The following is a 17,997-nucleotide window of genomic DNA, read 5'->3' as shown; positions in this document are numbered from 1 at the left end:
TGTGAAATATCAAAGCACTATCTCTTACTGTTCAAAAATTATTAGCAAGGTTGATATTTTCAAAAAGTAGGTCAAACTCCAAGATCAAGATCACAGGGTCAAAAAGGTTGGTACCAACGGAAAGGTCTTCTCACAAGGAAAACTCATGTGAAATATGAAAGTTCTACCACTTACTCTTCAAAAATTATTAGCAAGGTTAAAGTTTCAGACAGAATTACAGAATGACAGACTGGACAAAAACAATATACCCCCCCCCCCCCCCCCCCCCCCCCCCCCCGATCTTCGATCCTTGGGACATAAATCTTGGGGGCATAAAAAAGGGGGGGGGGGGTCAAATCAAAATGCTACAATGTTCAACGTCACAATATACAATGCGTCATAATGTGCATGACGTCACAAGTTATCTGGCAAGAAAAGAAAAGTACATAGTTACAGTATACACAAATTTTGATCAAGAAATGTCAGTGCAACATCAAAGGAAAATGACCTCTGAAGCTGTGAATGAAGAAAACTTCCAACCAACAGACCAACCCCAAGAGTTTGAAATCAATGAAAAGGATTCCATACTGGTAGTAGGAAAAACAAAGGCTTTGTGTTTAATGGGCACACGCTTTCTGCTTGAAAATCGTGGAAAACTGCCAAAGCAAACGGGCTCACAGAATTCTGGAAAAACAAAGAATTTTTGCATAATGGGCACCCGCTTTCTACTTGAAAATCGTGGTATATTGCGAAAACAACAAGGCCCACAGAATTCTGTGCCGGAAACACTGGATAAAGAGAGCAAATGTGAAACATCATGTCTCTTGGAAACCCATCCAGATGATGTATTTATTCCAAGAAAGCTTTTTTTATCCAGTGTTGTGTCCTTTAAACACACAACGGAATCTACGGCAACGTCCACCCAACAACCGAGGAAGTCCAACACAGCGACAACAAGACCAGTGCAGTGTACTTCCTCACCCACAGGAGGACGTTCTCTAGCCGGGGATTCCTGTGCCAAAAAGCCAAGGACCACATGGAGTAAACGTCTTTTTGATTTCTTTAAAAAGGGGGGAAGGCGTTGAATGTTGGAAGACAGAATTCACGGATGTCAGAGAGGGTTCAAAAGACTCATGAAAAAGATGATGATGATTTTAAAAATTTGATATTATTATCAATTTGATATTGGATTTAGATTAATATATAAAATATCAAAATCTGCATGGTCTTGTTTTCTTGTCGTTCTCTGATATGGTTAACTACTAGTATAGTTAAAAATGTCTAGGTGTAGAGTGGTTGGCTAATTATATCATGGGTGAGATTATTTGGAATTGAAATAAATATTATAGCAGTTTAAATTAATTGTAAGAATGAAAGCTTATCGCTCAGAACCGAGAAATGACTGAGAAAATTATCATGGTAGTGGTATGTTTGAAATGAAGGGTGTTATTCACTTCAGATCGTTATGTGTTGTTGAAAAGTACAAATACATGGCCTATAAAAGCAACGGGACCCTATCTATAGTTCTTCCGGGGGTTTTCATTAGCACTTGGAATGAACTTTCAAATGTTGTCGGTCATTTGTATAAAATTGATATAGCTAATTAGTAAGAGGGCCAGAAGTTAGTATTGAAGTCAATGGGGAATGAGTTGGTACTCTTTTCCTGGATGACCCTGCGCCATGGCCTTTGCACCTTAGACGATCGATCCCGATGCGGGCTTATTCTGCAGGATATTAGATATACCTTTTCTTGATGCAGAGTGTGTATAGCAGAAGTTCATCTTTTTTGTTAGCTTTATTTACACACCCCCCCCCCCCCTCCCTTGCGCTGCTTTTTTCAAAACCTTTGTCCCGAACTAGTCCATATCGTGTTCGTTTACAAAACGCATGTGAAAAATACATTGAAATATCTTTTCCAAATATTTTGTAAACGCTAAACGAAATTATTTCCATACCGGTGACGATAGGCCAATGGTATAGAACGTTCGCTTCTTAACCTGGAGGTCGTGAGTTCGACCTCCCACCCTACCCCCTACCATGGCCGCGTGTAAACTTAAGACATTTGTACATAGGTAGTGATTGCTCCTTCGCCAATCGCTTAGCATTTCGAAGTGAGAATCACAGGTCTTTCGGATATGACTTTAAAAACGGAGGCCCAGTGTCGCGGCAGGTATTGGCACGCTAAGGAACCTTTGTTGCTACGGCCCCTAGCGCTAAGCACTTCTCCTATAGCTAGTGACATCTCAATATGAGTGACTGAATAATTCTCGACGGGACGTAAAAAAAATCGTTATAACAATCTAGTTTGCCAGTACAACCTATCATTGTGTTAAATGCTGTCTGACTTGTTTCCTACCGATTGTTAGGCCGTTCTTAGCACACTGATTTTGACTACGGATAACTCCGTTTTCCTGATCAAGATGTTGGGCTCACAGCGGGTGTGACCGGTCGACAGGGGATGCTTATTCCTTCTGGGCACCTGATTCCACCTCTGGTATATCCACGGCTCCGTGTTTGCCCAACTACATGTATCTACATGCATTTTGTATTGCTTATAGGAATTATGAGATTGATCATTGTTCTTTATCTTCAACTCTCATGACATCATTACTTCTTCACCAACCGATCACATACAAATAGCGAAAATTTAATTCACGTTAATTGGTCACTTATAAATAGTGAATATTTAATTCACGTAATTCAATCCCTTAAAAATAGTTCATAATTAATAATTCGTGGACATTCAATACACAGGTTTTTTTAAGAACGGATTCACGGAAAAAAAATGATGTAGTATTTTCATTCATCCTTAAAAATATGGGTGAAATCTGTTCATTGTCTATGATTTCCTGCAAGATGTCTTGTTGAGTACGTGTTTATACTTTTATTTAATAAAATGGAAGATATTCCTCATACCCAATGCCTTATCAAAGTCACTGCATGGCTTTTCCAATAAGTCCTTTGAAACCGAGGTCCTGTGTCCTTGTAGGCGTTGGCACGATAAAGTACTAGTCCTTTTGGGCTTTTTATTGAATAAGAATTTCGTTTCTATTTAATTATTTAGATTTTACTTAGAAATTTGATTTTTCTGTTTCTCCCTGATTTCATGGGCCTGTATTTATGAGCCTCCGTAGTTTCATAATACATAAGCAAACATTTATAAATAGAAAGGGGGGTGTACTACATCACGGGTACAAAAGTCATAATGGAATAAAAAGTTTATGAAATATTGAATCGAAATTCATCAGAAAAAATTCAATACGATGTCGTATATATTATGTGCAGTTTGTACGTAAACTAAAAAGTCTGCTGTAAAGCCAAAGTTCATCTCAATCTTTTTTAATAAAACAGAGCAGTATGACTAGTCATCACCTTCACAAATGACTGACATGTACAGAACAACCGCTTTTTGTCTACTTTTTGTAGTTTTTATAATAAAAACCCGTATTTTCATGCGTAGATGAGGTTAGTGGATAGGATACAATGACATACCGTTACCACTACTATAATTAAATAAAACTTTTGACGATTTTGCATTTTCAGAAGCAATTTCCAGTCCCTGTCAAGCGAGGATAAGAGTGCGTTGTGAACCAACTTGAACAGTTCACAGCTTTTCTACATTGGTATAGTTGTTTCTCATCTATTTTTACTGTTCACCATCATCTGCATGTCACTCATACATCTAACTTGATGAACTTCAACGAAAAAATTTCCATAGCCTCAATCAATGTTATCCTGCCGGATCTCTAGCATCTTCACAAATCAAGGGTTTGTGATCCGCCATAGCATTTCTCACACACCCTTGATCATTTATAGAATCGGTTTGTGATATATGTTTTTGGTCTTGTAAAATAGGATTGTCAGGTCTATAAAAAAAACAAGATGTGTTTGTGAAACACAAATGCCCCCGATAATGCCCAATTCCGAAGATGGCCAAGGTCAAAAAGACAAATATCTTGGTACCAGTAGAAAGATCTTGTCACAAATGCTCTTGTACAATATGAAAGCTTTAATATTTACCATTTAGAAGTTGTGACCTATGTAAAAAAAAAATTTAAAAATTAAAAGTAGGTCAAATGTCAAGGTCAAAAGGTTTAATACCAACGGAAAGGTCTTGTCACAAGGAATACTCATGTGAAATATCAAAGCTCTATCACTTACTGTTCAAAAGTTATTAGCAAGGTTAAAGTTTTCATAAAGTAGGTCAAACTCCAAGGTCAAGGTCACAGGGTCAAAAATGTTGGTACCCACGGAAAGGTCTTGTCACAAGGAATACTCATGTGAAATATCAAAGCTCTATCTCTTCCTGTTCAAAAGTTATTAGCAAGGTTAAAGTTTTCAAAAAGTACGTTAAACTCCAAGGTCAAAAATGTTGGTACCCACCGAAAGGTCTTGTCACAAGGAATTCTCATGTGAAATATCAAATCTCTTATACTTACTGTTCAAAAAATATTAGCAAGGTTAAAGTTTCAGACAATGACAGACAGGACAAAAACAATATGCCCCCCGATCTTTGATCTCGGGGGTATAAAAAGTGCAGAAAACTGGACTGACGGACGGAGCACAAACCTAAAGTCCCCTTTGACTTCGTCGGTAGGGAACTAATAAATTAAACCTATATTAGAAAAGATACTTTATTGTGAAAGTGCAAGGAAATGGCTGGCATTATGGAACTTTTTTTTTTTATATACATTTTACAGCACTTGTACATGCTTTTTTATGAAATTCTATAACAAATTTCAACCTTAAGATAAATTGTAGATTTGTGGTTCTCAAGCAATGTAAAACTAAAACGACCCTCTATTCTGATCACTGGGGTCTTCGTAAAAACAAAATTGATTCTGCACTACATGAGGATACTTGCATAATGATTTAAAGATTCATAGATGTAAACGTTAAATCCCATTAGCATGGCCCTGCCCTGACCAGGGATCACCGTGATGTTTGAACCTTTAATCTACAGTACACGAGGATAATTGCATAATTTGATAAAGAAAACCAATTCCTTATTAAAATGATTTGGGTTTTTTTTTTTACATTAAAGACAAAAATGCCAAAGTCTTCCATATGGGTAAACCAAAAGTACACATTTATATTTTATCACTTGGGATGAAAAGGTAAAATTGATGGACGACAACAAATTCTGATCCGAAAAATTCACTTGAACTCTCATTTAAGGTGAACCAAAAAGTGGCAATTCTTTATTCACCTTTGTCATGTCAGATATAGATATAAAGATTTAATACTTCTTCCCCTAAGAATGTTTTTGTAAATTTATTATCTTTTATCTATTTTTTTCCTGTCAAATATTGACTATCAGAAAGAAATATTTGATCCGCTTACCAAAACCATTACCACATAAATAATGATCAGAATTCTCGTAAATCAACACAAACATGACCAGAATTCTCATAAATCAACACAAACATGACCAGAATTCTCATAAATCAACACAAACATGACCAGAAGTCAATGCATAAATAATTACTAGAATTCAATGTGTTCATTAATTTTATTCCTTACATTACTGGTATACATCCTTATTTTCAGAAATCCAGAATTACTAATATAAATATAAAATAAGTTTATCACGACCTCCTTAATATCTGTAAAACAAAGATAACAATATCTTCAACATAAATCTGAACACAGACGTGGTGCTCCCCTTACTGAAGACTCCCGACTCGCCGAGTTTCTAACTTGGTCTGATTTCTGAACAATCAGATCATGTATATTTGGCAGTCTGCCATTTCTCCCTCACTCGAGTCGTGTACGTTTCGCAGTCTGCTGTTTTTTCTTTATGGTATGGCTGTTCTCTTTGTCAGCTGTACTGCTGCTCACTGATCCAGTTTTACTGTGCTGCACATATCGTGTTACCGTGGAAACACCATCCACGAACTTTGTCTTATATAAAACATTGGCATTGTTAAACATCCCATCCTTGAGAGAAACCACAATAAACTAAAAGAGAAGAATGTAAAATGAAAATTACATTCCGGAAATATAAAAGATAATATTCCAAGAAATATACAGTAAAATATCTGTATCTCCAATATAGTTAATCTCGAATACCCCGCTTGAGTCGAAGTCGACCGCCGATCCCGACCGTTTTCCCTATATAAATGATTAAAAAAAACTTCTGATATTTCGAACATGGTAATCTCGAATACTCCGCTTATGTCAAAGTATTTTCAAGGTCCCATACCCTAAATTCACCTGATTTATCTTGAAGTGCATTCGATTTTCCGCTCTGCTTACCATACCTGGCGTCGTTAAGTCACACATTCACACCCGCGGCTACATCAATTATAATTAATGACCGCTAATCCACACTCGCCTTTTCCGGGTAGACCCAGGTCGCAATAAATGGTTCAACAGCTTGGATGATTAGTGAAGCTTCCAACATTACAGCTAAAGTTCACCGCCAATTAGGAATGAACATACCCGATTCCAGGGATGGTGTTTTAAATGACACACGCTCTATCATTAACATGTGGGTTAGATAAATGCACAAAATCATCGAAGTACACTTGAAGGTAATGCTCTTAATAACGATAATGCATTTGATAACACACGCTTCATCATTAAAACTAGTACAGAGAAAACACGAAAATTTATTTAATAAACATTTAAGGTTTTTTTAAATCCGTCGTTTTTGTTTCTTATGTGATAGGCTTTCATTACAACGCAGTAACTACATCCCAGTCAAGCCTGGACATCAGTAAACTTAAAGTAAGCATACAGGCACGATCATCTTCAATCGGGTGTTTATATATATTAAAAAACCCGAAATGTTTGTCTTTGCAATTCCACAATATTAATTTATCAACTTGTAATAAACTATATGAAACAGCAACGGGGTTGTTGTTTATAATGCAAATCCCATACTATGCATCAAATATCCTCCTTCAAAAAAATATCCAAGATTGATTTTGGATATCTCGAACCCCCAGATATCTCGAAATTTGTTCGAGGTCCCTTGGACTTCGAGATAGAGATATTTTACTGTATTTAAAACAAGATATTTGTAAAACACATATGCCCCCCCCCCCCATGGTGCAAAATTGAAAAGGGTTATACACATACATCACTTAATTGATAGTAATATCATCAATTAAAAATATTGAGCAGACAATATCTTCCTATGTCAAATCAATATGGGTCATCTACTCCTTATGGTGCAGGGGTCGAAATTAACTTTTTCTACCACAGGCTAATTTTAGCCTGTGGGTAAAAAATCCACAGGCTAAAATGAAAACCTACAAGCTAAAATAAAAATAATGAAACAGTGCTCTTTTTATATATATATTTTTTTCAATCAATGATTTTCCCCATCATTATTGAGCCTAGCGGGTCAACAGGCAGCGTTTGGACAAGACACTAAGTTACGTAAGTCATATGGTGCAATGTTTAGGTCTCTTGATTATCGCACCTCTAACAGTCTAATCCACAACTTGTTTACCGCAGGTCTAGATCCAGTCTTCCAATTTCATGCCACATCAGGGTTGTCACTAGTGATTTTTTAAAGCGAATACAGGACTCATGGTTTTATAAGCAGCACGATCACGAGTCCTATGACTTTTTTGATAATCGTTTACGCGGTGAGAAATGCACCTGTGTCGTCACTACAACCCGACCTCAATATGACAATAAATTAATTTAGATAGGACATTCTCATGATTCTGATAAAAATAACTACCGGAAGACTTGGTAAAACATAGACTCCGATATTTTTTGTAGATAAATGAATAACAAAAACATCATACTTGGAATTATTCAATTTAATCACCCCTATAGGTGAACAGGACTCGTGGCACATGTCGATATGCGATGTCCGATCTCGAAAGCATTTGTTTGACTCCGAGTTTCTTAAAAAATCATAAAAGAAAAATCCGGATAAAAACGGTTATTGAAATCGGTCGTTCATGTAAGCGTTTGTATGATTCAGAGTGCAAGTTTGAGAAAAGCGAATAGCGCATCACCGTATAAAACGGATACGATACGATCATGGTTTGTAAATCACCACTCGCTAAGATTTTCGAGTGTCCATTATTTTTACTCGCTATTTTTCAAATGTACTCGCATTTTGCGAGTATTTCTCGCTAATTTCGATCCCTGTGGTGTACCAAGTTTGATGTCAATCAAGCAAATAATTCTTAAAATATAGGAGACAATATATTACTATGTCCAGTTTAACCCTTAACCATGTGACCTAAAAATTAAAAGGGGTCATCTTCTCCTGAACATGTACCAGTGTACTAAGTTTGATGTCTGTCAAGCAAAGGGTTCTCAAGATATTGAGCGGACAGTATATTCCTATGTCCAGTTTGACCCTTGACCTAAAAATCAATAGGGGTCATCTTTTCCTGAAGGTGTGCCAGTGTACCAAGTTTGATGTTTGTCAAGCAAAGGGTTCTCAAGATATTGAGCGGACAGTATATTCCTATGTCCAGAGTAGATTGACCATTGACCTTTTGAACTGAAAAACAGTAGGGGTCCTCTTCTACTCATAACCAACCCACATATGAAATATCATTACAATCAAGTGAATGGTTCTCAAGATATTGAGCGGACAAAATGTGGTCTACTGACCGACCGGTTGTGAGGTGCAAAGCAATATGCTCCTCTTCTTTGAAGGGGGGCATAAAAAACATTATTACATACTAAGCTTTCTGCATTATAATGGCCACTTTACATTTTAGGTCGAATAAAAAATACCCAATTATAAATTTTGTAATCAAGGATTTTCTGAAACAAGTTTAGAACTTTAAAAACTGTGAGGGAAAAGCTATTACTCTTGGATACCTGAGAGTGCTTGAAGTGAGATTTGATCATCTGTCCAATATTCTGCGTGTGTGAAATATCTAACGCTGCGTCCACTTCATCCAGGATATAGAGAGGTGCGGGCTTAAATAGCAGCATGGCCAGAATCAAAGATAGGGCTATTAGGGATCTACAAACACAAAACATGTCTTCAAATAAACCATCCTCACAAGTCAAGGTTTTGTGATTATATACCCTTCACACAAACCCCTGAAGAATGTAGCTATTTAAATTTCGGGCTTAGTAGTCCAATTTCATTGGGTCCAAGTCATACAATAGAGCCATTCAAAATGCAGTTCTCATTCTAAACATGAGGTAGACTTAAACAATGAAGACTGCGAACAAAAGATGGCAAGTTCATAAATTCTTTCAGTTTCTTGTCGTATATGCAATATCAATTTAAACAAATACTCTAGACAATGCAGATCATCCATCTTTGTGCTCAGTCCGAAATTTGTTTTTTTAAAAAGAGTCCATTTCATTGGACAGTTTATTTTTAGCATATTACGCATTGTAAAGCTTGAGCCCAAAATTTGAATAGCTACATTCGTCAAGGGTTTGTGTGGAGTGTACGACTAATGTAATCACAAAACCTTGACTTGTGAGGATACAAACAGGCACAATATTGACTTAACTTAGGAATGTCAAAATGTTTGGCAAATTTAACATGCAATACACTAAAAGAATTTAGTTGAAAGTGCTTTATAGTAAAAATGTGGGCTAAAAGGATGGGCAGATAGATGCCAGACAAAGTAATTTAGTCTTGTTTGACATGCTCTGAAGATAATACAATAAGGCCCATGGGCCACATCACTAACCTGAGCAGTTACATTTTCCAACATTAAATCCCAATTATGGGTCCAATCTTGCCATAAAGAGCAAGGTAAGAACAAACTTGAATATACAATACACAAACACTTCTGCATTCAGATTAACATTGTTCTCTTGTGGTTCTTCAAAAAATCATGATCTGAACCAAACTGAATCTTCATTATACATGTAAAAGGAAGTATGATCGGAATCAAACTGAATCTTCATTATAAATGTAAAAGGAAGTATGATCAGAGCCAAACTGAATCTTCATTATACATGCAAAAGAAAGTTTCTCTGCAAGTTATGACTTTTCTGGTTCAGTGGTTCTGGAGATTTTTTAAAAAACATCCACCCTATTTTTATCATTTCTTAATTATAATGCCTTGGAAAGAGGTGTGGTCCTTTATCTTAACAACTTGATTCCCCTTCATCGAATAATGCTCTCTGCCAAGTTTTACCAAGTTTGGATAAAATTAGCCTTGTGATTTTCCATAGAGACTGGACAAATGGACACAAAATTTCAATCAGAAAAGCTCATTTATGCCAATAATCATGCTTACAAAAATCTTACTTCCACCACATTACATGCACTTTAAGTCATTTTACAAATACCTGTAGTGGACTGTTGATATTGGATGTTCCCTTACCTTTGACCTCCGCTGAGTTCACTAAGCGACTCCTTCCACACATCACCAAACCCAACCTTGACCTCTAATCCTTCCAAAGCAGACTGTCCCTCAGGGGGAGATAATTTAGCACAGGCTCCAGGGAGCAGTGTGGAGAATATTGAACTGAAATCCTATAAGTAGAGGACAGCCATAAATTCAACTATTATCCTGTGTGATTAACGGCATTCTCTTGTTCACCGTTCCCAGACTACACAACATTTCTATACACCTTGTTCACTGTTCCCAGACTACACAACATTTCTACACACCTTGTTCACCGTTCCCAGACTACACAACATTTCTACACACCTTGTTCACCGTTCCCAGACTACACAACATTTCTACACACCTTGTTCACTGTTCCCAGACTCTACACAACATTTCTACACACCTTGTTCACTGTTCCCAGACTCTACACAACATTTCTATACACCTTGTTCACTGTTCCCAGACTCTACACAACATTTCTATACACCTTGTTCACTGTTCCCAGACTACACAACATTTCTATACACCTTGTTCACTGTTCCCAGACTCTACACAACATTTCTACACACCTTGTTCACTGTTCCCAAACTACACAACATTTCTACACACCTTGTTCACTGTTCCCAGACTCTACACAACATTTCTATACACCTTGTTCACTGTTCCCAGACTACACAACATTTCTATACACCTTGTTCACTGTTCCCAGACTCTACACAACATTTCTACACACCTTGTTCACTGTTCCCAGACTCTACACAACATTTCTATACACCTTGTTCACTGTTCCCAAACTCTACACAACATTTCTACACACCTTGTTCACTGTTCCCAGACTCTACACAACATTTCTACACACCTTGTTCACTGTTCCCAGACTCTACACAACATTTCTACACACCTTGTTCACTGTTCCCAGACTCTACACAACATTTCTATACACCTTGTTCACTGTTCCCAGACTCTACACAACATTTCTACACACCTTGTTCACTGTTCCCAGACTCTACACAACATTTCTATACACCTTGTTCAGTTCCCAGACTACACAACATTTCTATACACCTTGTTCACTGTTCCCAGACTCTACACAACATTTCTACACACCTTGTTCACTGTTCCCAGACTCTACACAACATTTCTACACACCTTGTTCACTGTTCCCAGACTACATAACATTTCTACACACCTTGTTCACTGTTCCCAGACTCTACACAACATTTCTATACACCTTGTTCACTGTTCCCAGACTACATAACATTTCTACACACCTTGTTCACTGTTCCCAGACTCTACACAACATTTCTACACACCTTGTTCACCTGTTCCCAGGCCTTGGTCAGTGCCTCATTCTTTTTCTGATCCAGTTCCTCAATAACTGCTGCTATCTTTGCTTTATCATTCAACACGATTTTCCTCTTCTTCATCAAGTCAGTGTACTGCAAATTAACAACAAAGAACTTACAATGCACACAAACAATACATGTGATGCTTTATGAACAAAGCAGATAAGAATGTAAATACTTGTACACAGAGAGGCTGATACTATCACGTGTCTTGTTCATTTCCACCATTCCCTTTATGGTTATACATCCTCTCTCTACCTGACAAGACAGTTTACATTACCTGACAAGACAGTTCACATTACCTGACAAGACAGTTCACATTACATTACCTGACAAGACAGTTTACATTACATTACCTGACAAGACAGTTCACATTACCTGACAAGACAGTTCACATTACCCGACAGTTCACATTACATTACCTGACAAGACAGTTCACATTACCTGACAAGACAGTTCACATTACATTACCTGACAAGACAGTTTACATTACATTAGGGCTGTTCCAGAAATGATCAAATGGGGGGGGGGGGGGGGGGGGGGGGGGGTGTCGGGCGGCAAATGATATTTTTTTGTATGGGTGGTCGTATTTTTTCATATTTTAATTGGTCCGTGGTTGGACTGTTAAAAAAATATTTATTATGGGTGGTGGGTAGTTTCTATTGTTTTAATTTGTGCCATGTGGGTGTTGAGTTTTCAGAATATTTTTATTGTCGCTCTTGTCGTGTTGGTTACAAAACGTCGGAGGGAAAATTGAAAACGTGCTTTCGAAATGGTGCTTTCGAAATGGGAAATCGGAAGTAACATAGAACTATTCGAGTTGTCGCTCTTTGAAGCGCATAACTTTCCATAACGGCACTCTTCAAATTAGAGGCGCGTTTAGTATGGTCCCTTTGGACGTGATGGCGGCGAACTCTGTTCTGTAGATTATTAGTTTACAGAGCATCGATTTTGGGAATATTTTGAAACCAATAGGTATTCCGTTTTCTAATAAAAATAGGCAAACCTTAGTTGATTTATACGAGGGTACCGATGCGTTATATTTATCAGTCGGTGTGATGGTGATATAGAGGCGTCCGGGCGCGGGCTCCATTAGAAGACGAACGATTCGTGGAAAAACATATCCATACCCATTTCATGATAATAGCATCGTTTGGACTCCCAATCTTTCCAACATTCCCGCCATAGATGCCTTTGATTCTTGATGTGACATCGTTTCTTCAGAACTACTGTGATACAATGTCGCACAGGCATTACCGCGTCATTGACTAGAATGTTTGTCCCGAAAACCTCGCGAGATTTGTACCGTTTTCATTTTTAAAAATATTTTTGTGGTGGGTCTGGTTAGTTTTTTTTTTTTTTTTTTAGATGGGTCATTGTAAAATGAGTTTATTAATTTGATGGTTCATGGGGTAATTTTTTATTTTTTTTTATGGGTGCTTGGTATATACAAAAGGTGTCTCCCGACCCCCCCATGTATTTATTTCTGGAATAGCCCTTACCTGACAAGACAGTTCACATTACCTGACAAGACAGTTCACATTACCTGACAGTTCACATTACATTACCTGACAAGACAGTTCACATTACCTGACAAGACAGTTCACATTACATTACCTGACAAGACAGTTCACATTACCTGACAAGACAGTTCACATTACCTGACAGTTCACATTACATTACCTGACAAGACAGTTCACATTACCTGACAAGACAGTTCACATTACATTACCTGACAAGACAGTTCACATTACCTGACAAGACAGTTTACATTACCTGACAAGACAGTTCACATTACATTACCTGACAAGACAGTTCACATTACCTGACAAGACAGTTCACATTACATTACCTGACAAGACAGTTCACATTACATTACCTGACAAGACAGTTCACATTACATTACCTGACAAGACAGTTCACATTACATTACCTGACAAGACAGTTCACATTACCTGACAAGACAGTTCACATTACATTACCTAACAAGACAGTTTACATTACCTGACAAGACAGTTCACATTACCTGACAAGACATTTCACATTACATTACCTGACAAGACAGTTCACATTACCTGACAAGACATTTCATGTTCCCTGTTCACAGTACACTTACCTGTAATTACCTCCACACATAACATGTCCAATCTTTTAAATTTTACCTCCAAACAGGGATAACAACTCTTAATTTCAGTTTCCCTGTTCCTCCACCTTCCCTAACTTGTTCACAGTTGTTCCTCCGCCTTCCCTAACATGTTCACGGCCCACATATTGACATACCTGTTCTTCCGTCTTCCTTAAGTTCACAGTCCTCATGTTGACAATGTACTTGTTCCTCTGCCTTCCCTAACATGTTCATAGCCCACATATTGACATACCTGTTCTTCCGCCTTCCTTAAGTTCACAGCCCTCATGTTGACAATGTACTTGTTCCTCCGCCTTCCCTAACATGTTCATGGCCCACATATTGACATACCTGTTTTTCGGTCTTAAGTTCACGGCCCTCATGTTGATAATTTACCTGTTCCTCCGCCTTCCCTAACATGTTCATGGCCCTCATGTTGACACTTTTAGATAGTTTGTCCTTGGATTCTTGCAACTTTCCAATCCTTTTCTCTGCCACTTTGGGATCATTTGCCTGGAAATCATATGCTGTGTTGGGTTGTCCAAAGTATTTCTTCTCATCAATGATCCAGTCATAATTCTGTAGCAAGCTCTCCACCTGCAAACCATTAACAATTTGTCTATACCAAACCATTAACAATTGGTCTATACCAAAACATTGACAACCTGTCTATACCAAAACATTGACAACCTGTCTATACCAAAACACTGACAACCTGTCTATACCAAAACACTGACAACCTGTCTATACCAAAACATTGACAACCTGTCTATACCAAAACACTGACAACCTGTCTATACCAAAACACTGACAACCTGTCTATACCAAAACACTGACAACCTGTCTATACTCAAAGTTCATATTTATTCTATTCAGATAGGACATAAGTGATCATTCTCCCCATGTTGGAATGGTGAGAATTACCAATGAATAAACTCTGTGGGTTTACATCTCTATATGATTACCATGTTAAAAGAAAGTGAATACATAAACAGCCTCAGTAGGCCCAACCCCCTCCTCTAGAAATGACAACCATTTTGCCATAGATCTGTCTATTCACACTTTTTGGCACAAAGTCTTCTAAGTTTTATTTTAAATCAACGGACAATAACTTTATATTCACTGTGAACGATAGAGACATAAATACTTACACACTGGAGTTCATAAAATCACAACTATTTACACGACTTCACCAGATTTCTCTAAACATACACTACACTACTACTCACCTCCTGAGCAGCTCTCTGTACACATACACTACAACACTACTCACCTCCTGAGCAGTTCTCTGTACACTACAACACTACTCACCTCCCGAGCAGCTGATCTGGAGTCACTCTGGAATTTAGAGATTTTGTGATCCAGTTCCTGGATCTTTAATTGTGAGCCATGGTGCTCCTTCTGAAGGTCCTTCTGCTCGGCGATCCTTTTGGAGATGTCCTTATTACAAGCCTTCAGGAGATCCTTCTGTTTATTGACTGCATCCTGGGCCTCCTTCACATCCGCCTATAAAATGCATTTACTTTCATTAGTTTGTGAAACACAATATTCAATCATCAACAACCATTGACAGCAGGCATGACCTTGACATAAAATTTTGACCTTTATTTTCATCAAACATGAAGCCATACAGAAGTTATGACCAATGTTAATTCAATGAAGAGAAAAACAGACCCTTAAGAATATGCCGCCATTCTTCGAAATACATATACAGTACACGACACGAGTTTTATGCGTGTTCCACGCAACGCGGTGGAACAAATTTGCCCCAAACACGGTGGACCTTTAAAATTGTCGGCACCTTTGAAGTCCTATTTTTCCGCGCGAGCTAGACATTGAAGTCCACGGAGGATCTCCGTGGATGCCACCGCTCATCTCTGTGGATGTCACCTGTACCTCCGTCGATGCCACCGTGTGATAAAACAAAGAAATAATTTCCGAAGTGATTCACCCAAAAAACCTTTTCGCTTGGCCAGTATGCATGCCCCTACTCCATTACTTATTTAGAAATTAACTATAAATCATTCAATTCTTGTAATTGTTGTTTAATGATACGTTGGTGTTTTTGGTACATATCCGTATGTAGACTTCCCTGCAGACATTCACACCTTTTTATGAAACGCTCAAATTCTCGACATCCTGTATATAAACACCTGTGTTATTCCTACCACTCGTCGGTACATGTTTCACGGCACGTGCAGCACAATTTCACCAAATAAAAGAAGGTTCATGAACAACGACAATCACACGCCAGTAATTTCAATTTGATAAATAGCAGTTCAAAGAAATGTGTACCATAAGCAATGGTTTATTTTTACGTAAAGTTTTCATTGTAATTAGGAATACATGTATGTGATTAAGGTCAGCTATATACATGTACATGTTTACATTGGATATGAATTTCATTATGTACTCAACTGTGAAGCAATGTGAGCAAAGAATCAATTTTCATCACCTAAACAAATAAAAATTAAAAATATCTTTACTTTTAAACAAACCTTTAGAAAACTCCGTACTTTCATTAAGAAAATAATAAAATAAAATGTGCTCCCCTACCTAGAATGCCCATACTTCACATTAATAATAACACGTTTTTTTTTTTTGTTTTTTTTTCTAACTTGATAAATACTTTATTACACGCATGTATTATTTACTAAGTGTATATATAACAGCCTTTTGTCTTTATATTTTTGTATACCACTGCATAATGGTGATGAGATCCAATAAATTGAATTGAGTACATGTAGTCTTAAACATCACAAAGTATATAGAGTTGACAACGATTGAAATAAAAATGCAGACGTTTTCTCGTTCATTCAGTAACTCAATAAATAATGCAAATGCATCAATATAAGAAAATTGATCAACTGATGGCTTTGAATTTAAACTGTGAATGACATGGCAGTCTTTTCTTTTATCCTGTGTCTTGCGCGTCTTCTGAATAAAAGTTGTAAAACAAATGTACTTGGTTTTGGTCAGTTATAACATAATAAGGGGGTAAAATTCATCTAATCTCCGCTAGCAATGGGTTTTGAGTCAACTGTGCCTTCGTGGACGAATAATCTCGGCTAGCGAAGATGGTAAAAAAGCGTAGATAGTCCGCTTGCATTAACATGTATTATGAAGGTGAAATCGAAGAATTAGCCAGTACATCCAATGATGTTGCAGTATATATAGCATGTATTTATTTTATTTTTGACTGAGAGGGAGATATACAGCTAAGCACGTAACAGGGGTGTGTGTGTGTGTGTGTGTGTGTGTGTGTGTGTGTGTGTGTTATACAGATAAGCACGTAACATCGTTTTAGACGGGGGGGGGGGGGGGGGGGGGCTCATTCATTAGTCCTAACCCGGACCAGCCGGAAAATTTAACATGTAAAGAAAACAAAATGGGAAATAAAAAAAATATCAGAATGAAAGGGGATGGATAATTAATCAGAAAGAAATTGTACTTTCAAGATTTATACTGAACGTACCCGTATTTGCATACATTTATGAATATTATAATCAATGCTTACCAATGCTCTCTCTCTCTCTCTTTCTCTCTCTCTCTCTCTTGCTTTCATTATCTAATGCATCTAAAGATTAAATTAAAGATTTTAATAATCGATAGCGTATATGAACAAGAGGCCCAAGGGCCTAGAATCGCTCTTCTGATAAATTGTACAACCCCACCATTTCTATTCTTAGCCTCTTAGTATTCTAAATCTTTAGTTAAATCCTAAGAATTCAAAAAAAGTAGGTCAATGTGACCTACTTTTTGGTCTACACATTTTGAGAACCCAAGAAATATCAACTGACAAAGTTTGATGATTTTAAGCCAATTAGTATCTGAATATTGAAATATAGCTGTCAAATTCCAATCGTAGGTCATGGTGACCTACTTTTTGGTCAGCGAACTCCGAACATGCAAGACCCATCAACTGACAAAGTTTGATGACTGTAGGTCAAATAGTATCTGAAATATATAAATATAGCCGTCAAATTCCAAAAGTAGGTCAAGGTGACCTACTTTTTCGTCAACACCCTTCAAACATGCAAGCCCCAACAACTGACAAAGTTTGATGACTGTAGGTCAAATAGTATCTGAAATATATAAATATAGCCGTCAAATTCCAAAAGTAGGTCAAGGTGACCTATTTTTTTCGTCAACACCCTTCAAACATGCAAGAACTGACATAGTTTGATGACTGTAGGTCAAATAGTATCTGAAATATATAAATATAGGTGTCCAATTCCAAAAGTAGGTCAAGTTG

At 37.4% G+C, this 17,997-nt stretch overlaps 1 protein-coding gene across 1 annotated transcript in view; it reads right to left on the bottom strand.

Moving 5' to 3' along the window:
* Positions 1–5,472: 5,472 nt before the first annotated feature.
* Positions 5,473–17,997, bottom strand: part of LOC125672292 (structural maintenance of chromosomes protein 2-like) — a 36,061-nt gene continuing 23,536 nt past the window's right edge. Inside the window, exons 19-24 of the mRNA XM_048908507.2 lie at positions 15,054–15,248; positions 14,139–14,339; positions 11,585–11,710; positions 10,263–10,414; positions 8,785–8,932; positions 5,473–5,940 (exon numbers count right to left, since the gene is read on the bottom strand). Of these exons, the coding sequence (XP_048764464.2) occupies positions 5,737–5,940; positions 8,785–8,932; positions 10,263–10,414; positions 11,585–11,710; positions 14,139–14,339; positions 15,054–15,248 (1,026 nt within the window). The 3' untranslated portion in view covers positions 5,473–5,736. The remainder of the gene's footprint in view (positions 5,941–8,784; positions 8,933–10,262; positions 10,415–11,584; positions 11,711–14,138; positions 14,340–15,053; positions 15,249–17,997) is intronic.

Source organism: Ostrea edulis, chromosome 4 (assembly GCF_947568905.1).
Source record: "Ostrea edulis chromosome 4, xbOstEdul1.1, whole genome shotgun sequence".
NCBI lineage: Eukaryota > Metazoa > Mollusca > Bivalvia > Ostreida > Ostreidae > Ostrea > Ostrea edulis.
This window is presented reverse-complemented; position numbering and strand designations above follow the sequence as displayed.